Source organism: Carcharhinus amblyrhynchos, chromosome 20 (genome assembly GCF_965287045.1).
Source record: "Carcharhinus amblyrhynchos chromosome 20, sCarAmb.v2.hapA, whole genome shotgun sequence".
Classification (NCBI taxonomy): Eukaryota; Metazoa; Chordata; class Chondrichthyes; order Carcharhiniformes; family Carcharhinidae; genus Carcharhinus; species Carcharhinus amblyrhynchos.
This window is the reverse complement of record NC_137343.1, coordinates 43906183-43930624: the sequence shown is the minus strand read 5'-3', so window position 1 is coordinate 43930624 and position 24442 is coordinate 43906183. Positions and strand designations below refer to the sequence as shown.

General features: G+C 41.5%; 1 protein-coding gene across 1 annotated transcript; it reads right to left on the bottom strand.

Annotated features, from left to right (window-relative positions):
* Positions 1 to 17136: 17136 nt before the first annotated feature.
* rplp0 (ribosomal protein, large, P0) lies at positions 17137 to 24184 on the bottom strand. Its single transcript, XM_080208501.1, has 7 exons — positions 24056 to 24184; positions 22769 to 22944; positions 22574 to 22661; positions 21808 to 21954; positions 20964 to 21149; positions 19002 to 19142; positions 17137 to 17344 (listed from the first exon to the last, which is right to left on the bottom strand). Exons 1-7 carry the CDS (start codon positions 24107 to 24109, stop codon positions 17198 to 17200), a joined length of 939 nt encoding a protein of 312 aa, XP_080064627.1. The 5' UTR covers positions 24110 to 24184; the 3' UTR covers positions 17137 to 17197.
* Between the last annotated feature and the right edge of the window lie 258 nt (positions 24185 to 24442).

Here is a 24442-nt window from a genome sequence, read left to right as displayed (position 1 = left end):
CATATTATCCTCTTCCAATTCCTATCTGCCATCATCTGATTTGGTGGCGTTGAATTTGTTGGTTCCATTCTTAGCCAAATCATCATACATGAAGATTGCTGAAAAGGGACATGCTACCAAAGTTTTTCATTTTGTACTGCTCTGGACAAATGCAAGAATGCCAAATTCCAATTGATCACAACAATTTATACTACAGGTGGAAATGGAGTACTTGTTCGTTGACAAGCTGATGGAGTGGGACTTGCCAAAGTAAATAGCTGGGAGTTTGGTGAGTGAAGTATTCTTGCAGTTTATTCTTTTCCACAAATAAATCAAATTTTGGTTGCATTTAGCATTTAATTAAATTTACTATTTAAGTTAAATTGAAATTTCTTTCAGTCTTAAGCAAGGATAAAAATGTTCTCTACTGGAGAGCAGCTGTACAAAAAATAGTTAATTAGGAAGCTAGTTAATCTAGTTTTGGTAGCTGCAACAAACTGATTGCTCTCTAAGTCTCAGTATAATAAATACAAATGCCTCAGCGCAACTTGCATTGAGACTTGATAGGATGGGAAGTTGGTGAGTGAGGGGGTTAGAGGAAGAGGGGAAGGAGCTGCTCCTTTCTTTTTATACTATTTTCAGTGTCCAATATTTGGTTCTTACAAGGGTCATGGGTGGAAGAGGGGACTCACATTGTTGAAATGGCAGTGCGGGCTCGTTGGGCCGAAGGGCCTGTTTCCCGTGCTGTGTTGTTCTTTGTTCTTTACTCTGGTACAGAACAATAAGCTGATTGGGGAATAACTAGTAAATTATTCTTATTGGACATGTAACAGATAGTTGGTAACATTAAAGTGTGGTGAGCAGCTTGACTGAGTGGAATGTGCATCCTGTGGCATGTGGGAAGCACAGACGTGCCATGTCTCTAGACATCTGCAGAAAGTGTCACTGGCTGCATCTCCAAGACAGAGAATTACATGGATAGCACTTTTAAGGAAGTGGTCACACCACAGATTAGGAGCAATTAAGCAGAGAGGCTATTGGTAATCACCACTCAGTCTAAGAGAACCAGGCAGATAGTTCAGGAGTCCTCTGGGTTGGCCTCACTCGCTAAATCTCACTAAATGGCAGGTGGTGGAATTCAATAATATCTAGAATTAAGAACCTACTGATCACCCTGAAACCATTGTCAATTGTCAGAAAAACCCATCTCGTTTACCTATGTCCTTTAGGGAAGAAAATCTGCTGTCTTTACCTGGTCTGGCCCACATGTGACTCCAGAGCCACAGCAATGTTGTTGACCCTCAACTGCCTTCCAAGGGCAATTAGGGATGGGCAATAAATGCTGGCCAGCCAGCGGTGCCCATAATAAATAAAAAAATGGTTTTCCATTTTGGATACTGGCGGGGGTGATGTTTCCCCAGTGGGTTACATCAAGAACCAAGTCTATGGCACCATAGATGGCTCAGCTCCATGACAAGGGGAAGGAAAGAATGAAAGAACAACAGTGATAGGGGATTCATAGAATCATTCTATGATTCTGTAATAGGGGATTCATTGGTTAGGGAAGCAGACAGGTATTTCTGCAACTGATGGCTGCATCAGGGATGTCACATAGAATCCTTTTGGGGGAGGATGAACAGTCAGAAGCTGTATTCTACATTTGCACCAACGTGGGAAGAGGCCCTGAAACCTAGTAGTAGGGTGTAAAAAATAAATTATAAAGCAGAAATTTCAGAATTACTCTCAATGACAAATTCTAGGGAGAACAACTATATGAGAGTTGAGTGACTGAGCACACAACTGGAGAATTGTTGCAGAAGGGAGGGCATCAAGAAGCACTGGGACTAGTTCTGAGGCAGCTGGAACCAAGCAATATGGATAGATTTCACCTTAGCAGGATCAATAACTCTGCAACAAAGATACATCCTTCTAAGACACAAAAACCCATCAGAAAAGTAAATCAGTGGCTAACAAAATAAATTAAATATTGCAATAGATGAATATAAGTGGATTATAATATTGCAATAGATGAAAATAAGTGGATTATAAGGTGTAAAGTTACTCACTTCAATAGAAAAACCTTAGAAGCAAATTATTTCTTAAGTGGTGAGATGTTGGGAATATGTCCAAACGGACCGAGATGACTTGATCAGACGGTACTAAAAGCTAGCATGCAGGTCAGAAAGCAATTAGAAATGCATATGGTGTGTTGGCCTTCATCACAAGAGGATTCGAGTACAGGAGTAATAATGTCTTGCTGTAATTGCATAGAGTCTTGATGAGACCACAGATGGAGTTTGGACACAGTTCTGGTCACCTTATCTAAGGAAGGATCTACATGCCATTGAGAGAGTGCAATGGAGGTTCATCAGATTAATCCCTGGAATGGCAGGATTGTCTTATGAGGAGCAATTGAGGAAACTGGGTCTGTATTTTCCAGAGCTTTGAAGAATGAAAGGCGATCTTATTGAAATTTATAAAATTCCTACTTGGCTCGACAGGGTAGATGTAGATAGAATGTTTCCGCTGGCTGGTACATCTAGAATCAGGGGACTCCATATCAGAATAAAAGGTGATTTAAGACTGTGATGAGAAAGAATTTCTTCACTCAGGGGGTGGTGAATCTTTGGAAATCTTTATCTCAGAAAACTGTGGAAGTGAAATCATTGGGAAGAGTCAAGTCAGAAATGGATGGACTTCTGCATACTAATAACATCAAGGTATATGGAGATAGTGAGGCAAAGTAGTGCTGAGGTAGATGATTGGCCATGATCTCATTGAATAGCAGCACAGACTCATATGACCCAAATGGCCTTCTTCTGTTCCTAGGTTGATTCTGATTGGCTGAGCCATTGCCATGGCAAAAGAAATAGAGAACTATAGGCTCTGCATGTTATTGAAAAAAAATGGACAAGACTTGATTATATACCTTTTGTTTGCAGAGAACAAGTCCCTGTATATGAATGTATACCATTTCTAGCAAGCATAAATGAGCTGCATTAGGAGCTCGACTGATCACCTTAAATTGGTTGGTGGCTATTGGTAGCTATTGTCACACTCCAGATTGCTCAGCAAGTGCTGTCCAATCACAAATTCATATCTAACAGCAGATATTTTGTTTGGGTTTTTACAAACATGGATTAGTTGAGTACTGTCTAGCACTCAGCAGGCAAACTCAAATGTTGTTTGACCTGATTAGCCAATAATTGGTACATACAGCTTATGCACCTGGCATTTCACAGTACCTAGAATCAATATAATTCAAACACAATGACTCAGACCCTGCAAACAAAAGAAATACGTTCAAGCTTGGCACCTTTATTGAATTACCCAGAGCCTTTAGCACCCCATTGCTTTGTCTACAGCAATGCCTCAGCCAATCAAAACACTTTCCCTCCTGCAATGTGAATTGTTGTGATAATTTGAAATTTAGCATTCTTGCATTTGGCTCGCTACGTGGAAGATACAAGCTTCAACAATATACCTCTCTTTTAAGCAATATCTAAGAATATTGGACGGTCGGGTGACACAGTGATTAACACTTCTGCCTCACAGTGCCAGGCACCCGGGTTCAATTTCGGTTTTGGTGACTGCTTGTGAGAGTGTTCTCCTTGTCTCTGTGTGGGTTTCCTCCAGGTGTCCCTGTTTCCTCCCACAGTCCAAAGACATGCAGGTTAGGTAGATTGGCCATGATAAGTTGCCCCTTAGTGTCCTAAGATGTGTAGGTTAGGGGAATTGGCAAGGTAAGTATGTGGGGTTAGGGGATAGGACCTGTGTTAGATGCTCCATCAGAGAGCTGGTGCAAACTGAATTGACTGAATGGCCTCCTTCTGCAATGTAGGAATTCTATGATGAGGAAAAGAAGAGTGCAACATTCCCAGATTTTAACTTCAGATGAACAAATAGCAGACAAGTCAAAAATGTTTCTCTTATCAATGTAATTGGTTTCATTTGAATTTAAGATTCTTCCTTGGGGGTGGACTATATTAATTTCAAATGTAATATGGAATACAAATACATTATGATCACTTTTTTCCAAACAAGCTTTTACTATGAGTTTACTGGTGAATTTTGCCTTATTGCAAAATACTAGACCTAAAATAGATTTATATCTCAGCTCCGAAGAAAACGTGAAACATTAACTCTGTTTCTTTCTCCAAAGATGCTGCCAGACCTGCTGGGTTTTTGCAGCAGTTTCTGTTTTTATTTCAGATTTCCAGCATCCAGAGTAATTTGCTTTCAATTTAGCTTTATTCCACAACATATTGCTCCAGGAAACAGTCATGAAACCATTCTACAAACTAACTCATCTTCCAGATTACCTTTACCAACTTAACACTTCCAGGTGATATGAACATCAATGTCCCCTTGAGATCATAAGGAGTAGTAGCAGGAATAGGCCATTCTGCCCCACCTTTCAATAACATCATGGCTGATCTGATTGTGGCCTTAACAGCAGTTTCCTACCTGTGCTCCCTACCTTTAGATCAAAAATCTAGCGACGGTGCAGAGGGACCTCGGGGTCCTTGTGCATGAGTCGCAAAAACCCAGCTTGCAGGTGCAGCAGGTGGTCAGGAAGGCGAATGGGATGCTGGCCTTCATAGCGAGGGGGATTGAATATAAAAGTAGGGAGGTCTTGCTGCAGCTGTATAGGGCATTGGTGAGGCCGCAGCTGGAGTACTGTGTGCAGTTTTGGGCGCCGCACCTGCGCAAGGATATTTTGGCCCTGGAGGGAGTGCAGAGGAGGTTTACTAGGCTGATACCGGAGTTGAGGGGATTGAGCTATGAGGAGAGGCTGAATAAACTAGGCTTGTACTCGTTAGAGTTTAGAAGAATGAGGGGAGATCTCATTGAGACGTATAAGATGATGAATGGGATGGATAGGATAGAGGTGGAGAGACTCTTCCCGCTCAAAAAAGACAGTAGGACTAGGGGGCACAGCCTCAAGATAAAGGGGAGGCGGTTTAGAACGGAGTTGAGGAGGAACTTCTTCACTCAAAGGGTGGTGAATCTCTGGAATTCTCTGCCCGTTGAAGTGGTGGAGGCTGCCTCGCTAAATATTTTTAAGAAGCGGGTTGATGGGTTCTTGATAAGAGAGGGGATTAAGGGTTATGGGGAGAGGGCGGGAATGTGGAACTGAGACACGACAGATCAGTCATGATCTTATTGAATGGCGGGGCAGGCTCGAAGGGCTAGATGGCCTACTCCTGCTCCTATTTCTTATGTTCTTATGTTCTTATGAACCTACTCAATGACCCAGCCTCCCTGGTCTCTGGGGAAGAGTATTCCGAAGATCAACGTTATGCTTGGAGAAGAAATTCCTCCTCATCACCATCTTAAATTAATTTTAAATTATGCCTCCTAGTTTTGTGTTACCTTAAGAGGAAAAACATCCCCTCAATATCTACCATATCAAATGGCCTCAGAATCTTTTACATTTTAGTAGGATCACCCCTCATTCTTTTAAACTTCAATGATACAGGCCAACTTGATTAAACTTCCCTCATAAGAGAAGCCCTTCATCCCAGGAATTAGTCTACCGGTTAAGGATCTTTTATTTGCAAATCCGACAACTGAACTGTAAAAGCCAGGCACACTTCAAACGTCATCAAGAGGCTGACGACTTTGTTAGAAACAAAAGGTATTTATTGACAACGAGCAGTATGCCCAGGCGGCATGGTAGCACAGTGGTCAGCACTGCTGCTTCACAGCTCCAGGGACACGGGTTCAATTCCCAGCTTGGGTCACTGTCTGTGTGGAGTTTGCACATTCTCCTCGTGTCTGCATGGGTTTCCTCCAGGTGCTCTGGTATCCCCCCACAGTCCAAAGATGTGCAGGTTAGACCATGCTAAAAATTGCCCCTTAGAGTCGTGAGATGAGTAGGCTAAAGGGATTAGCGGGTAAATATGAAGGGATATAGGGGTAGGGCCTGGGTGGGATTGTGGTTGGTGCAGACTCGATGGGCCGAATGGCCTCCTTCTGCACTGTGTGGTTTCTATGATCTATGATTCTATGAGATTGCAGCCTTAGGCTGCCTGGAGCAGTGATTCAGCTTTTATATGTCTACTACATGGCTGCCAGCCAAAGTAGGACTCAGTTAAGTCCTAACCGAGAGAGAGCTTCATCCTGCAGGGTGATCATTCGCTCTCAGTTTTTACTGGTCCCTCAAGAACGTTGACCCACTTCTGCTGTACTGTCATAAAGGGATAGGCAACACAAACACGTCAAAAAACTCCACTCTCTTCAACATCATTGACCTTTAGCGCAAGAAATCTCTGACCTGAGCCAACACCACACAAGCAAACACAAACCTCACCAACCCACACCCAACTTTTAGTGCACGAAGTTTAGTTGTTTGCCTGCGCTGTTTCCTTGGCAAACACACTCCTACTAAGCTGAATCGTGGGCAGCGCCACAGGTGAGATGTAACCTTATGCAATAACATACCATGTGGTACCTTGTCAAAGGCCTTACTGAAGTCCATGTAGACAGCATCAACTGCACTGTCCTCATCTACCTTCTTGGTTACCCTTTCAAAAAACTCAATCAAATTTGTGAGACATGATTTTCCACTCACAAAGACATGCTGACTGTCCCTAATCAGTCCTTGCGTCTCTAAATGCCTGTCGATCCGGTCTCTCAAAATACCTTCCAACAACTTACCCACACAGATGTGAGGCTCACTGGCCTGCAGTCCCCAGGCTTTTCCCTGCAGCCCTTTTTAAACAAAGGCACAACATTTGCCACTCTCCAATCTTCAGTCACCTCATCCATGGCTATCAATGATTCAAATATCTCGGATAGGGAATCCGTAATTTTCTCCCTAGTCTCTCTCAGTGTCCTAGGATACACTTCATCAGGTCCCAGGGGTTTATCTACCTTGATGAGCTTTAAGACTTCCAGCACCTCTTTCCCTGTAATAGGTACATTCCTCAAAACATCACCATTTATTTCCCCAAGTTCCCTAACATCCATGCTTTTCTCAACAGTAAATACCAAGGAGAAATATTCATTTAGGATCTCACACCACCTCTTTGTCTCAGAATTGTTGGTTCAGCCTTTAGCTGCATAAGTCTTGCATTCTGGACTCTCCTCCGTCCAATGTTCCTCCATCTCACGATCACCCTCTTCAACCTTATTGTGTTCATTACAGCCCAACCCTTGAAATACAATCTTCTGATTGTTCCTTCCAATAGCTTGCACTTTGCTTGCACATACATCCGTGTTTAATTGTGTCCCTGTGAAGTGCCTCAGGAAGTTTCTTTATGTTAAAGACACCAAAGATGCAAGGAGTTGCTCTCAAATTATCCACTTAATTGCATCGTTGGACCATTTTGAGCAGTTTTGGCCCAGTCTCAGAAACAAATTGCAACATGCTAATGCTATCAATTAATGAAGAATTGATTGGTTTAATTAGCCCATATTAGTAGAATACATTTCTCTAATCAAAGTAATACTTACAAAATGAAGTTATATTCAATTGATATATCCTCTTAAGACATATTAAAAGCTACTAAATGAACAAGAATGTCATATGATTCCTCCGTCAAGTGTAAACTGGATTCTCTTCAGACCACAATCACTCAAAGGGTGGTGAGTGAGTGGAATCGGCTGCTGTCGGTGGTAGTGGAGGCAAACTCGTTGGGGTCTTTTAAGAGACTTCTGGATGAGTACATGGGATTTAATGGGATTGAGGGTTATAGATAGGCCTGGTAGGTATGGATATAATCGGCGCAACTTGTGGGCCGAAGGGCCTGTTTGCGCTGTCGTGTTCTATGTTCTACATCAGAATGGGACTAAACACAGGACTTCATAATGAGGCAATCTCCAACCTTTTTCACTGAATGAATGTAAAAAGGAAGCAAAAGCCATTAACAGAGCAATGCCCTACATAAAGCAGGTCTGTGAAATGGAAGGAATCTGCCCACCTTCGATACTAATGCAAAAGAACAGCAACCAACAAGTGAAGCTACAGCACTCTCACAGGCAAGAAAAGTGCTTTAGTGCTCAGTCAGGGTATTAGTAAGCAGGCTTCCTTAATCATGACCATACTGAGGGGGTGGAGGATATGATGAAAGTAAAACTGCGATACTCAGTCTGTATAAAGATTGGGGGATCTCCAGTAACTTGTATCAGGCTACCCTCTTTATGTCCAACAAATGGTGACTCACTACCAGCTCCTACAAGAAGATTTTGAATAGATGAAGTGGTAAACCAGCATTGTAGTGATTCACCACAGAAATCACAATTTCAGTTGTTCTAGTTCTTTAACTGTACTGTGTACAGACTATTTGGAAAGCTTTTCATTATGTTGACTTTTTTAGAGTGGCACGGTGGCACAGCGGTTAGCACTGCTGCCTCACAGCGCCAGGGACACGGGTTCAATCCTGGCCTTGGGTGACTGTCTGTGTGGAGTTTGTACTTTATCCCTGTATCTGTGTGAGTTTGCTCCAGTTGCCTCCTACAGTCTGAAAGATGCGCAAGTTAGGTGGATTGGGCATGCTAAATTGCCCCTTAATGTTCTGAGATACGTGGACTTCCATCAGACCTAATCTTGGCCTCTTTAAGTTGCAGAAACTCTTTCCCTCTGCCTTAAGACCTGTGAACCCCCATTTTGGGTTACCTGAGTTCCTATAGCTTCCTCTAGCACTTTTCACATCTTCTGACTCAAGCGATTTTGCCTGACTGCTGGAGGTATTACTGTACAAGATACTGTTAATGCTTTCAATTCCCTGTTCAGTTCATGCATTCTTCTTTAGTGAGCTTCCTCTTTTACCCTTTTCTATCTTTGAAAACTTTTCTTTCTTTCCAAATTTTAGAGGATTAACCGTGTTCTCAGCAATTCTATTTATTTTCGTAGCCTTGTCTTACATTTGCAATAAAGTTTTCCGAACACACACAGTAATACTATCCATCTCACATTTGAGGGAATCTCTCTATTCCTAAGTAGCTAGATATTTCTTTTATCTCTACAAGGGATAAAACCTTTCAATCCTCAACAGTGCCTCCCACTTCCTCTACTAAAGCACTTAGATCAAAAGAGAACATTTGTAAACTTCATTAGTTCAGACTCTCAAGAAAGTCTTTTTGCATATTAAAATCGGTTTGAATCATACAATCATAAAATCATACAGTGCAGAAGAGGCCATTCGGCCCACCAAATCTGCACTGACACATTAGAAACACCTGAACTCCCACCTAATCCCATCTGCCAGCACTTGGCCCATAGCCCTGAATATTATAATGTGCCAAGTACTTATCCAGATAAGGATGTGAGGCAACCCACCTCCACCACCCTCCCAGGCAGCACATTCCAGACCATCACCACCCTCTGGGTAAAAATATATTTTCCTCACATCCCCCCTAAATCTCTGGCCCCTCACTTTGAACCTGCGTCCCCTCCTGACTGACTCTTCAACTAAGGGGGTCAGTTGCTCCTTATCCGCTCTGTCCATGCTCCTCATAATCTTGTGCACTGGTTTGATAGAACAATGCACTAACCCCGCTCTCATTCATTAGTGTCATCTACGGGAATAAATTCCAGACACCAAGTCCCAAATTTGTTACCCTTCAGTGGGAACAACACCGTCAGGAGCGCCCAGTTTGGTTACAATTCCAGATGAGCATCCCGATTTGTAATGACGGCCTCCCAGATTAAATTGCTGGATCTGGGCAAGGCCCCTGGATTTATCAACATCTGGCTGAGATACCCCCAAATTGTTACAAACTTGGGTGGGGGTGGATAAATTGGCAAACTTCTAAAATCAGGCCAATCATGATAGGGAGTGGGATAGCTTGATCTTGGGTTTGGACATAGCTCAGCACAACACCGAGGGCCAAAACTGAGAGACACTTTTGCCTACTGCTGTTCCTGTGTGTTTCATAAAACCAGTTTGTTTTCTCCGAATTTGTGGGCGCATCCATCTGTAAGGAAGCTGAAATCCCCGCTTTACAATTCTCAGAGGTGAACACCGACTGTATTAACTCAAATTTACTTTCTCAAAATCTGTTTTCTCAGCAGCAAGTTGTTGTTGGCTAAAATGAACAATATATCTTAAACAATACATTAATACATTCAAAATAATGGCATATGTGTTTTAAAATCATAATCACTTGCTTAAATCTCTTACTGCAATCACATGTGTGTAAACTATTCTCTTGTTAGTTTATAAACTTGTTTTCAAACTTACTTAACTTAATGCTGGTAGTTCTGTCAGTATCTTAATGTCTGATGTTTAAAATTCTTACTAACATATTAAGGTTCCCACTTACACCACCAAACCCGCGCACCTTTGGAATGTGGGAGGAAGCCCGGAGGAAACTCACACAGACACGGTGAGAACATGCAGACTCCACACAGGCAGTCACCCAAGGCCAGAATTGAACCTGGGTCCTTGGCACTGTGAGTGCTAACCACTGTGTATTTATCTCACATTTTTTCTTTAGAATCACATGTGGATCTTGGCTGTTCCAGGGTAAGAGACGACAGCCAGCACTCACCAGTGAAGAGGCTTCCCAGTAAAGACAAACCTTTCTCTGCATGTGTTAGACTCTGAATTGTGTCACATCCGTGGATTTGGATCAATCGGTTTAACCATTTGAGAGTTTGGGTTTTTCTGCTGCTTTTATTCAATATACCTGCCAATTAGCCTGGCAAGGTGCCCAGGGCTGGGCTCCAAGACCGGGTATGTGGATTGCACTCCTTCCAGCGCCCGCTTGTCCAGCCTCCACCACCCTTCAGTTTATGTAGTTACTGAGTGTAATCATCATAAATGTAAGTAAATATGACACTTATGAGCAATGGAATCTGCTGAAATAAAATGGGTGTGCTGTGGAATTGTTTGTTTCAACCAAGTGTGCTGTGATTCTGAAAAAGTTGGGAACTACCGCTCAATACTCTCATCCTGATAGTTCACAGTGACAAAAATCCCACTCAGGCCCCATCCCCGTAACACCATGTACTTACCCCATTAATCCCTCTAACCTACGCCTCCCAGGACACTAAGGGGAAATTTAGCACGACCAGTGCACCTAACTCACATATCCTTGGAAGGTAGGAGCACCCAGAGGAAACTCACACAGACATGGGGAGAACTTGCAAACTCCACACAGTGATTCAAGCCAGGAATTGAATCCAGATCCCGGAGCTGTGGGGCAGCAGTGCTAACCACTTTGTATTCCAGTGCCCATGCTGTAAAGACCAACATTCCATTAGCATTTTGATTTGGGTTATGTACTATCCACTACAGTTTGATGATTTGTGTATATGGACAGTCAAATCTCTTTGTTCCTCTGCAGCTTCTAGCTCCTAGTTACTTATAAACTAATCTGAGTTGATTTTCTTGGATTCAGGGTGAATGACCTCCTACTTGTTCATCATTGTGCAGTATTCATCATAGTTTTATCATTCGTTTAATTTACCTATGTCCCTTTGAAACTTGCTGCTTTCACTGGCACCACCTATTGTCCTGTCCGGTCTATATCTGAGAACGTAATGGCTGGCAATAAAGGGGTTAATTGAACGACTGTGGACTCCAGATGAAATTTTCTAAAATGGACCAAGAGGCTTCATAAGAGGAGGAATCGCATTTTTTTGTGAACAATTGAAGCATTCATTACATTTGAAAGTGAAATGCATTACAGACATCTTTCCCAGAAAGGCAGCCAGAAAGTGACACAGGGATTCTAATATGGACATGTGGTGAGTTGTTATACATTAGAATGAGAATTGCTAGTGCGAGTTTAAGCATTATTTGCCCAGTTGCTTTTTGACACAAATTTAGGGGTAATAGTACACTAATAATTCCAAGTATTTCTGACACTATCGGTTTATGTCAGTACAAAATATTTTTCTAGGCAATCAATTTGATCAAGAAAATGATTGGTAACAATGTATAATGAATTGAACTCAAGTAGATTACAGATATATTAGTGATGAGATAGTAGATAAAGGGAAAAATATAGCAACCTGAATGATTGAGATTTGCATCCGTCTATTCACTTATCTATATTTGATCCGTCAATTTTCTATCTGTATCTTACTTAAAAATCTTATTTTGGTATGATTTATTATCACATGAATTAGTATAGTGAAAAATAATGTTTCTTTTTTCTCCAAAGCATACCGAAAATAGGGAAGGAGAGAGTGCAGAAGGTAGTGTTACAGTCATAGCTAGAGTGTAGAGAAAGATCAACTTATAATGTGAGGTAGGTTCATTCAAAAGATGCTCACTTGTTATCTAAAAAATCTATTTCTTGTTCTCATATTTTTTGTCAAGTTTGTTTTATCAACATTTCTGCTTTATAAGTTTCACATTTATGATGGAAACTCCTGTGTAAACTATGGGTAGCACAGTCTTATCACATTTCCCCATAAATTTCACACTATGTTTTCCGGAAGTTATTCACTAGAAATGAAAATGAGAAGTTTTCTATATCAATAGGTAGGGAGGAGGCAATTGATACCACAAGGTTTTATGTTCAGATCAGAGATCCAAAACCCACTCCATAATTTTCTTCTGTTTGCAGCATTTCTGCAGTCTATTGCTCAACAAAACATATTTTGGATTGGACACGATGACCAAGAAATAAAGGGAGACAGATAGTGGTTGAATGGAGCAGGTTATACATCTATAAGAAATTGAGTATATCTTAAAGACATATTAAGAAACAAATCTAGGTCTGAATGCAAAAGAGTCCTACATTTCCTCTCATTGTAACATCAGCATTAGGTCACCTGGAAAAACCATGTACGTGGCAGTGACTATCCATTTGTGCTTTTTCTTAAGAGTTTGAAGTTTATTTATTGTTGTCAAAAGTAGGCTTACATTAACTCTGCAATGAAGTTACTGTGAAAATCCCCTAGCTGCCACACCCTGGTATTTGTTGAGGAACACTGAGGGGGAATTTAGCATGGCCAATACATCTAACCAGCACGTCTTTTGGACTGTGGGAGGAAACCGGAGAACTCGGAAAAAATCCAGGCATGGGAAGAACATGCAAACCCCACACAAATAGTGACCCAAGGCTGGAATTGAACTTGGGTGCCTGGCACTATGAGGCAGCCGTGCTAACCACTGTGCCACCCTTAGTGGAGAGTTCCACCATCTCTTGACAAAGTTACAGCAGAAAACCAAAAAATTCTCCTAACATTGTCAGGAACAAAATTACGGTTAAGGTGGGAAATAATCTGAAGAGCTGCCACAATCGGATATTTAACAGCCTCTGAGTATAAATGGTGGTTTAACCTGCTCCTGAGTTTCTTTTACGTAAACTTCTATTGGGAGGTCAGGAAAAATTAAAACAATCCAATGTACAAAACAGAATAAAGGTAGCACTTTATTCAAAGAAACTGTACATAGGGTTTAAAAATCAGGATTAAAATAAACAGGCATACATATCTCAGAAGAGATTCAAACCGCTTCAGGTGCTCTGTTGAGGAGTCGGTGCATACTCAATGGGCTGAATGGCCTCCATCTGCACTGTAGGGATTCTATGCTCAATGCTTAGCTACTCTTCCATTGTCTGTCCCTAACTTTTAAAAGCACCCATAGAACCAAAGAAAAATTACAGCATGGAAGAGGCCATTCAGCCCATCATGTCAATGCTGCATACTCTTCACCAATCTCCTGAAAGGGACCATAAGGACCTCTATCTGTGTGACCACAAGGTCCAGGTGGAGCATTAAGATCCTGGGGTATAATTCAAAGAACAGCAGAGTTGTTAAGTACCCGACTGGCATTCCTCTCTGAATCTTGGATCCAATATTAACACTATGGATTGGAGGGTCCAGTTGGTTTGACAGGTAGTGCAGAGTTTAGAATAATGCCAGCAGTGTGGGGCTTGATCCCCATCTCAGTAGAGGTAGACTTGGGGTCTGCCTCCTCGCTTTGTACCATAGTAAATATCACAGCATAAGCTGTGGATCAGTGACCTGGGAGTAATCAAGGATGCTACCCAAAGAATATGGGTTTTGAATGAGTTAAAATTGCAAGATCCATCTCCTTGTCTTTTGGGGACATAACATTCAGAATTAGTAAGTGCAGAATAGTTGCCACCTTTCCCTATCTAATAAAATCTAAAATTGTGTGCCAGTGTTCCTTGTTTCTCATTGTTTAATGTTTGCCTGGGGGGTCCACCATCTCCCCCCTGAAGTTATAGTGGAAGACCAAGAGATCCTCTATAGAATTTCCAGATGTAGTCATTTTAATACATTTTTTCAGGGCTTCACATTTGTGCTCCATAATTGCTATTTTCCTCATTGTCCAATTCTCAAGCCTTAAATCACTATTTCTTGATTTCCCAATTGTGGAGGAGAAAGAACAGCTACAACAGTAATGGCAATAATGGCTTTAAAATGGCTGCTCTTGCTGAGAGTCAAGCCTACTGGGAGTTTTGGTTAATTTATGGATTAAAACCAGATGCAGGTCATAAAGAGGCTCTGGTCTGAGAGCTTCCTATATTGGTCAGATCAGGGAATGTTGTTCACATTAACTAAGGCAACTTGAGTCAGATTTATGGCTGCTACATATGGAATATGCAGTTTGGACTAAGTGTAATGGCATTGTTGAAAAGTAATTTGTGTTTGAACCACGTGATTGGATTCTAATGACACAGTTGGCTGGATGACAAGAGAATCTTCCAGAAGCATGTGGAGAATTGTGGATAAGGCACGAGTCCTTTGTTTGGCAGCAATAACTCCAAGAGACCAACAATCGAAATAGGAAGAGTTGAGAGCTTCGAGTTTTTAGGTGGCCAGATCACCAATAACCTGTCCTGGTCCCCCCCATGCCGAGACTATAGCTAAGAAAGCCCACCATGCCTCTACTTTCTCAGAAGACTAAGGAAATTTGGCATTCAGCGACAACTTTCACCAACTTTTACAGATACACCATAGAAAGCATTCTTTCTGGTTGTATCACAGCTTGGTATGGCTCCTGCTCTACCCAAGACCACAAGGAACTACAAAAAGTCATGAATGTAGCCCAATCCATCAAGCAAACCAGCCTTCCATCCATTGACGCTGTCTACACTTCATGCTTCCTCAGCAAAGCAACCATCATAATTAAGGGTCCCACACAACCTGAACATTTTCCTGAAGGTAGAGAAAGATACAAAAGTCTGAGGTCACGTACCAACCAACTCAAGAACTGCTTCTTCCCTGCTGCTGTCAGACTTTTGAATGGACTTACCTTGCATTAAGTTGATCTTTCCCTACACCCTATGACTGTAACACTACATTCTGCACTCACCATTCATAGAGAAGGAAACAAGATTGTTTTGTCTGTAGAGCACGAAAGAAACAATACTTTTCACTGTATGTTAATATATGACAATAAATCAAATCATCACAAGATCTTGTACCCTGAAGGATGCTTCAGACAGAACAAGATAGATTCTACATTGAGGATATTTCTTGGCCAAGGTTTTCCTAAACACGGTAGTATCTATTTTCAGTTAAATAGTTTAAGTTGATGCTCAGAGTTAAAGTTCAGTAAAGAGTTAATGAGCAACCATTTATGTTTGAGTTGATGCCAAAAGTGTTAAATAAAGAAATAATTGAATTACTGTCCTTGTTTGTCTCATTAAACTGGAACACTTGGAAGGTATTTAACGTATATCTGCATAACACAGTACTTGACAGGCTTTTCACTTTGGTTGAACAATGGTTCAATTAGTTCCCTTCCATGAACTCTTCTGCACTCGGGTGAATTGGTTCTAACACTAAATAAGTTTCCTTTTAACTCCCATTTACTTCTGCTGAATTAAGGTGTTGCTACAGGAACCAACATGTTCCAGCTACGTATTTTCCTCTTTTCAAAACTGGCTGACTTTTGAAATCAGGTTTTACTCTAGTTCACCAAATTGCCTAGCAACTTGCAGTTTCCCAGGCTGACTTTCAATTAACAGCACTATTTCCAACTCCACCGGGAAGCCAGTGAATGCTCGACTCCACATTCCTCACTGTGGATATATTTACCACAGCCATAAGGTGCTTGTGTTTCCTCTGGCCAATTCTCAGCTCACTTTGTGATTCTGCTCAGAACAACTCCAGGACCTCTGCTAACAAGCCCAAAATATAGGTTTTCAAGCTAACGTATCAAACCACCAGATATCAAATATTACATCTCACCCGGACACGATCCACCAAAAGAATATTCCAGCTCTCAACTCTCCCAAGGGAGCATCTAATCTCCAACAGATTTCAGAGGAATGGTATGGTGAATTAGACACACCAAAACGAACTATTTGAGAAGGCAAAAAGCCTCCTGGTAAACATCTCCTCTATATCTTTTCTAGTGCAATTACATCCTTTCTGTAATGTGGACCAGAACTGTATAAAGTACTCAATTTCAGGCCTAAGTTGATATAATTCCAACATAACCTCCTTGCTCTTATATTTCATGCCTCAGTTAATAAAGGGATTCCATGTGCCGTCTTAACCATCTTACCAAGCCATCTTGCTACCTTCAGAAATGTGGACATTCACTTCCCCCACATCAGTAGCCTCCCCTTTATCATGCAAACCTTTGCTTTGTTTGACCTCCCCAAATGCATCACCTTACACTTCTCTGGGGTAAATTCCAATTGCTACTTTTCTGCCCACCTGACCAGTACATTGATATATTCCTGCAGTTCCCAGGCACCATCCTATCCACTGCGCAGCTGTTTTTTTGTGTTGCCTGCAAACCGCTTGATCATTCCCCTACGTTTAAACCTAAAACATATCACAAAAAGCAGGGGGCCTAGCACTGAGTGCTGTAGAATCCCCACTGAGTAACAGCCTTCCAGTCACAAAAAATATCCATTAACAATAACGCTTTGTCGCCTGCCACTGTGCAATTTTGTGTTAGAGAGTGAAAGGCAATACATCTTGATAGGAAGCATGATAGCCAATGTTAAAAGGGGATGGAACAATGGACGTCTCAAGGCTGTTGGCAACAAATCTCTGAAGATGACCAGACTGGTTAACAAGGTGGTTAATAAATCAAATTGAATCACGAGGCTTTATGAATAAGAGTACAATATCCAAGGAATTGTGCTAATTCCATACAAGACACAATCTCTGTGTCAGCTGGATTAGTGTCTCCAATTCTGGGCAATGAAAGAAAAAACGGTAAACTACTAAACACAAATAATTCTGAGCACACAAACTCATTTCTGTAGATAAAATGTTTTATTTGGGTTAGGCTCTTCACTTATTCACAACTAGCCGGTTTTAATCAAACAGACCAAAGCCCATGTCATCATCCGATTCCTCAGACTCTTCCTTCTTCACCTCCTTCACTTCCTCCTTGACAGCAGCTGGAGCAGCCTCAACAACAGGGGCCGCAAAAGCCGATGGATCAGCCAGGTAAGCCTTCACCTATTAAGAATAAGAAACAATCATTGCAAAACAATAGTCCCCATTTCAAAATGAGAATATTTGCAGTTGGCCCAACATTTCACAAACTTAAACAGTGGCTCACAGAAAGGTGTCACAAAATACTCAGAGGAGCATTCACAAATTCTGCAGGTCAGCCAGATAAGTGGCCATCAAAACACAAGTGGCCAGAAGTTTGCTAAGGAGGAAGGGATGTCTTAAAGGAAGGGTGTGATGTAGAGAAATGGAAATTTGGGGAACAAATTCCAGAGCTTCAGGTCTAGACAGCCAAAGGAAAGGAATCTAAAGAATGGGAAGAACAGCAGATTTCCATCTGTGCAAAAGGACCAAATACATTCACCAGGATATCCAATTCTAAACTGTTTGACACAACCTATTAAAAAAATGTCAAGCTGCAACTGTTGCAACAAATTTCAGCACATTAAAAAAAATGCAAACTTAAAAAGCTCAGTTAATTTGTTATTCGATATCTACGTTGGAGTGATCCTAGAACAGAGTGCTTTGTGGACTGAATGTTAAGTCAAGAATTAAATCAAGTGCAAGTGGGATCTCTGCTAACTACTTCTGAAACTGGAATTTAGATTATAATTTAGAATCTGACTTTAGAATTCTTAATACTGAAAAAAAGCAGCAAGCTGGTTAAAATGCCCATTTTAACAAAACATGCCTGGCAGTGGTAGCTGTCAATCAACTGAAAGTTCTGATGAAGGGTCATTTAGACACGAAACATTGGCTCTATTCTCTCTCCAAAGATGCTGTCAGAGTTGCTGCGATTTTGTTTGTGTGTTGAACTGAAAGTGGTTGCCTGAGTGCTAATTACAGTAGCAGGAAGCTAATTTAACTTGTAACTCAGATGTATAAGTCCCAATGTAAGTAGACAGTTTTGCTACTGCAAAGAATTGGAGGTGGGAATTTAGTGCAAGTGGAAATTCAGCACAGATGGGAAAGGTGGTGGTGCTTTTGTATGTTTTAACTTCAGTGGTTGGTGAGAGTTCTTTTTTCTCCAATCTAGGAGATTGTAACTCACTAGTTATTAATTTTGTATAGTATTCAAATTAATAAATAAGGTTAGATACAGATGGCAAGCCAGGTGGTCTCCTACAACTGCAACATTTAGTGTTTGTGGGATGTCTGCAGCAACTGACAAAGCTGAAACACAGACAGCTAAATGAGCACGATACAAATCATCAAACTGTATACCGCACTCAACTCAAACTTCATCTTAGCGTTAAGTTCTCTTGTTTGGACTGAAGAAAGATTGAAGCTTTTAGCAATGCTCTTATGGTAGTGCATAAGATAATAAATAGTATGGGAAATGTAAATCCAGAAAATAAAATTAATTTGCACGAACGGGGATTACAAGTGGTAAGTGACAAATGAAATCAAGAACCAGAATTATCATTCTGCGCTGTAAGATTCTGAGCACACTGAATGCACTCCTTTAAGACAGTGAAAGAGTGAGCACAGGTCTGAATAAAGAGCAATTAAATGCTCAATGGGGAACTTCAGACTCAGAATGCACAAACCAAAGTGGACTGAGTGGGCTTCCCTCATCCATAATCATCAAGAGTGGACTTACAATTTTGATGGCATTTATATTTTGAGAGTTGGAATTCAACTTAGACAACTTAACCGTTACCTTTTCAGCTAATGGGAAGGAGTAGTCTGTCTCCACAGCGATAGCCAGCACCCTCTTATAGCCATTGATGATGGAGTGTGGTATAGAGGCAATGGTTGGGTAGCCGATCTGCAAACACACACTGGCTACATTACGAACTCCCTGTGAAAACAATTGACACCATTAAGGAAGATAATAAACTGATAATCCTAAATCACATTAAGAAAGAACAAGCTAACTAAAGCTATGGATTTGAATTAAACTGCAATTAAGCCCCACCCCAGCTCAGGACATTAGAAATTGCTGCCTCATTTGTGCATGGTTCCCTCTGACTGTTTACCAATAACGAATGATTGTAACTGAAGTCAAAGTGTATGTGGCATAGTATTTAGCAGCATTTTTTAAATTTATTCATGGGACACGAGTGTCGCTGGCTGGCCAGCATTTATTGCCCATCCCTACTTGCCCTTGAGAAGATGGTGGTGAGCTGAATTCTTGAATTGCTGCAGTACATGTCCAGTGGGTTGACCCACAATGCCATTAGGGAAGGAATTCCAGGACTCTGACCCAGAAGGAATGGCAATATTTTTCAACATGTGGAGATGCTGGTGTTGGACCGGGGTAAACACAATAATAAGTCTCACAACACCAGGTTAAAGTCCAACAGCTTTATTTGGTAGTAAACGCCACTATCTTTCAGGGTTGATATATTTCCAAGTCAGGATGGCTGGGAGGGGAGCTTGCAGGTGGTGCTGTTCCCACATATCTCCTGACCTCGTCCTTCTAGCTGAAGTGGTCGTGAGTTTGGAAGGTGCTATCTAAGGATTTACCTAGCTATTTACCTAATTCAGCTATTTACCATTTATATAGATGATCTGGAGGAGGGAACCGAGTGTATGGTGTCAAAATTTGCTGATGACACCAAGATTGGTGGAACGGCAAATTGCGCGGAGGGTGTGGAGAGTCTGCAGAAGGATCTAGATAGGCTGGGCGAATGGGCCAGGAACTGGCAAATGGAATTTAATGTTGGCAAGTGCGAGGTGGTCCACTTTGGTAGGAATAATGGTAGGAAGGATTATTACTTACGTGGCGAAAAACTGCAGCAGGCGACGGTGCAGAGGGACCTTGGGGCTCCTTGTGCATGAGTCGCAAAAACCCAGCTTGCAGGTGCAGCAGGTGGTCAGGAAGGCGAATGGGATGCTGGCCTTCATAGCGAGGGGGATTGAATATAGAAGTAGGGAGGTCTTGCTGCGGCTGTATAGGGCATTGGTGAGGCCGCAGCTGGATTAGTGTGTGCAGTTTTGGGCGCCCTACTTACGCAAGGATATTTTGGCCTTGGAGGGGGTGCAGAGGAGGTGTACTAGGCTGATACCGGAGTTGAGGGGGTTGAGCTATGAGGAGAGGCTGAATAAATTAGGCTTGTACTCGTTAGAGTTTAGAAGAATGAGGGGAGATCTCATTGAGACATATAGGATGATGAATGGGATGGATAGGATAGAGGTGGAGAGACTCTTCCCGCTCAGAAAGGACATTAGGACTAGGGGGCACAGCCTCAAGATAAAGGGGGAGCGGTTTAGAACGGAGTTGAGGAAGAACTTCTTCACTCAAAGGGTGGTGAATCTCTGGAATTCTCTGCCCGTTGAAGTGGTGGAGGCTACCTTGCTAAATATTTTTAAGACGCGGGTTGATGGGTTTTTGATAAGAGAGGGGATTAAGGGTTATGGGGAGAGGACGGGAATGTGGAACTGAGCCACGACAGATCAGCCATGATCTTACTGAATGGTGGGGCAGGCTCGAAGGGCTAGATGGCCTACTCCTGCTCCTATTTCTTATTTTTGATGAAACCTGCAGTGCAATGACCTTGGCTGATGGAAGATCAGCGGGAGTTAGCATTTTGCAATTTCACCTCTGAACCCCACGGAATGCATAATAACTCGTGGTCTATCAAATCTCAAGCAAGCTCCAGCTCTTCATTCGGCATACCTCCAGGAAACACTTTTGCAGGGTTTCTTCAGTGATATCCAGGACCTCAGGGTTGTACACACTGCCATTGTCATAAACCTGCTTGATCACCAAGCCATAGGAGAAAGGAGAGATGTTCAACATGTTCAGCAGAGTGGCTTCGCTGGCTCCCACTTTGTCACCGACCTTGATGAGCTGCACATCGCTCTGCAGGGCAAGTCAATGATTGGTCAGGATAAGAGACAACTTTCTACATTAAGACGTAGTTAGCAGTAAGGACAGCATCAAGAACTAATTCAACGTTTAAAGATAAATCAAGTACTACACAAGTATACAGTTGTTGACTCAAATCAAGAAACAGTATGGGATAGGGATTAGTACACATTGATGATAATGGGGGAAAAAATATCAGGATACCAAGGGAAATCTGATCAAAGCCACCAAATTACGTTGTCAGATAAAAGTGGAGAACTTCTTAAAATAACCTCACAAACATCAAATTAATAAAAACCTCACAATCCCATTAAAACTTATTTTGTTAATAAGTCAGCAGACCCGAAAACAAATTGGAGACACTGAAAGATGCAAAGGCTCCAGCATACAATAGCAAGTGGACAGTTTAAATCAATCAGCTCTGGACTCTTCGAAACTGACTAGAAGACCTGAACCCAGGAAAAGAGTCAGGAAAACTATCCAGAACTATCAGAAAATGACAGGAGTAAGCATGCCAATTCTTAAGCTAAACGTTAACACAAGTGAAGCAAGAAATTGAAGGCCAGTTGGAAGCAGGTTTCAGTTCACTATGTTGATGGAAGGAAACCACAAATAAAATGAACACATTTGACCTCCATTTATCAACACTCACCAAAATTTCAATGGTACCTCTGGAGATCTTAGTGGTGATGCCCAAAGCCTGGAAGAAGGAGGTCTTCTCAGGGCCCAAACCTGTGTTCTGACTAGGCACAGTAACCTCACAAGGGGCAATTGCACCAGCACGAGCAGCAGCTGGAACCTGTGAAAGAATCCCAAGAAATGATGGGATAAAGGACAGTGGAAATTGGCATTTAATAACAGGTAGAACTAGATAACCCATTAATATAAAAATTCATGTTCCACAAAACACCCAAGTTAACTCACCAAATAAAGAATATAAGAATCTGTACAATGCAAGGGGAGGCCATTAGGCCCATCAGGTCTGCACCTTATCTTAACCAGGCCCTCCACTGGCCTATCCCCATAACCTACATATCTTGGAACACTAAGGGGCCAATCCACCTAGTGTGCACATCTTTGGACTGTGGGAGGAATCCCACAGAAACGAGGAGAACATACAAACTCCACACAGTCATCAAAGGCTGGAACTGAACCCCAGTCCCTGGCACTGTGAAGCAGCACTGCTAACCACTGTGCCTTTTACGGGTTAGCCAAAATTCAAGGCTCCCATCAAGACAAAATGCATTTCCATTTTGGCGCAAAAATGTTAGTTCAGCACAAAATAAACTAGAAATGTTTCGTTTTAACAAGCCAAATCAAAAAGCGTTGAAAAATCCAATCAATTCTGTACAAGCAGCTGATTTCTGAACTTATTTTACCATTTAAAATTAACCAGAGGAGCAGCCCATGGGTTTTACCTTGTTGGACAGCAGCAGGTCACGAATCTCACACAAATCCTCCTTGGTGAACACAAAGCCAACATTGCCACGGATATGAGGCAGAAGCCTGGTAAGGAATGCAATTTTAGAACAATGCCACACATACAAAACAATCAAATCAATTTACACTTGACCAAAACCATCTGAAAATTTATACTTGGGCATCTCACTTACTTTTCCAGGGCAGGATTGTTCTCCAGATGACCTCGGATGGCCTTTCGCATCATGGTGTTCTTTCCCATCAACACAACGGCTTTACCACGCAGTGATATCCGGATGTGCTGCATTTGTTTGGAACCAACGTTGTCTGCCCCAACAATGAAACATTTTGGATAATCATCCAATAGTTGCTAAAGAGAGGCCACAGATAAAGTGTAAACATGTGCAAATCCATTATCATCTTTCCATGTCTTTGTCTGAAACTAAGACTTACAGCTCAAATATGCACCCTACCACCAATTTTCCTGTGGGATTGTTCCTTCCTGGCCTAAAGGGCAGAGTTCAATTATTCATGGAGCGAGAGTGTCACTGGCAAGACAAGCATTTGTTGTCCACCCCAAGTGCCTTCAGCAAATTGGTGGTGCGATACCTTCATGAGTTACTGAAGTCTGTTAGTGTTAAGTACGCCCTTTGTGCTGTTCTGGTGTCTTATCAGCTTTTTGTTCCAATAGTTCTACCCTTTCCCTGTTGAGTCATTTGTTTTAGATTCCCCCCCTTACTTTCACTTCTTGATTTAGAGGTATCCTTGGGATGTCATTTGAATATTTTACAGTGAAATCAGACAAGGGTTATCTGTTCAATACTTCTGCCATTTCCTTAATTCTCATTGATTCCTGCGTCAGTTCAGCTACTTTTTAAATACTTGCAGAAACTATTTTCTCTCTCACTGTAATTTCTCCTTCATTCTTTGCTGTTTTTCAACTTCGGTCCAATCTTCTGACCTACCACTAACCTTTGCAGATTCGACACCTTGCCTTCCAATATGATACTCGCTTTAACATCTAAATTTAGACATTAATGGTTCACCCTTCTCAAGTTTTTCATTCTCAATGGAATGTATCTTTGCGGAATGTTATGAAACATCTCCTTAAATGTCGGCCACTGCATTTCTAATACCACTTAACCTGTTTTCAAAAGTCCATTTTAGCCAGCTATGACTTAAGTTTAAAACGTAAAGGTCTTAGATCTATTTTTCTCTTCCCCAAACCATATGTCAAATTCAATCATGTCATGATTACTGCTACCTGAAGGGTCCTTTACTATGAGGTTATTAAGTAATCCTGATCACAGCAACTGCATTTTTTAGGAATATTTAAAATCTAATATTCATTGATATTTGACTTCTGATAGATCAGTGAGTAGCTCTGCACTGTTTTACACTTTTCTTAACTCCACTTTCATCAGGTCTAAGAAAAGTAGGTGATTTGAACAGCTAATGGTAAAATAGAAGGCCATACTCACAATAATTTTCAAAAAATAGTTGGACTTCCACGTAGCTCTGTCTTCCCTGGGCATCTTTAAGTGCTTCCAAGGATTGCCACAAACTGGTTTAAAGACAAGATTTTACTGCAGAATAATGAGAAAAAATACAATGAGGCAAGGAATAACAAGACGACAAAATGCAAAGTAAAAATAAAAGCAAAATACTGTGAATGCTGGAATCTGAAATAAAAACAGAAAATGCTGGATAATCTCAGGTCTGACAGCATTTGTGGGGAGAGAATACTTGGAGATTTTTCAAAACGTAAAGCAATAAGGTACCACCCATTTTCAGGTATAAAGTTAAAGTTTTAACATTTATTTGCAAGTAGGCTTATATTTTACTACAATGAAATTATTGTGAAAATC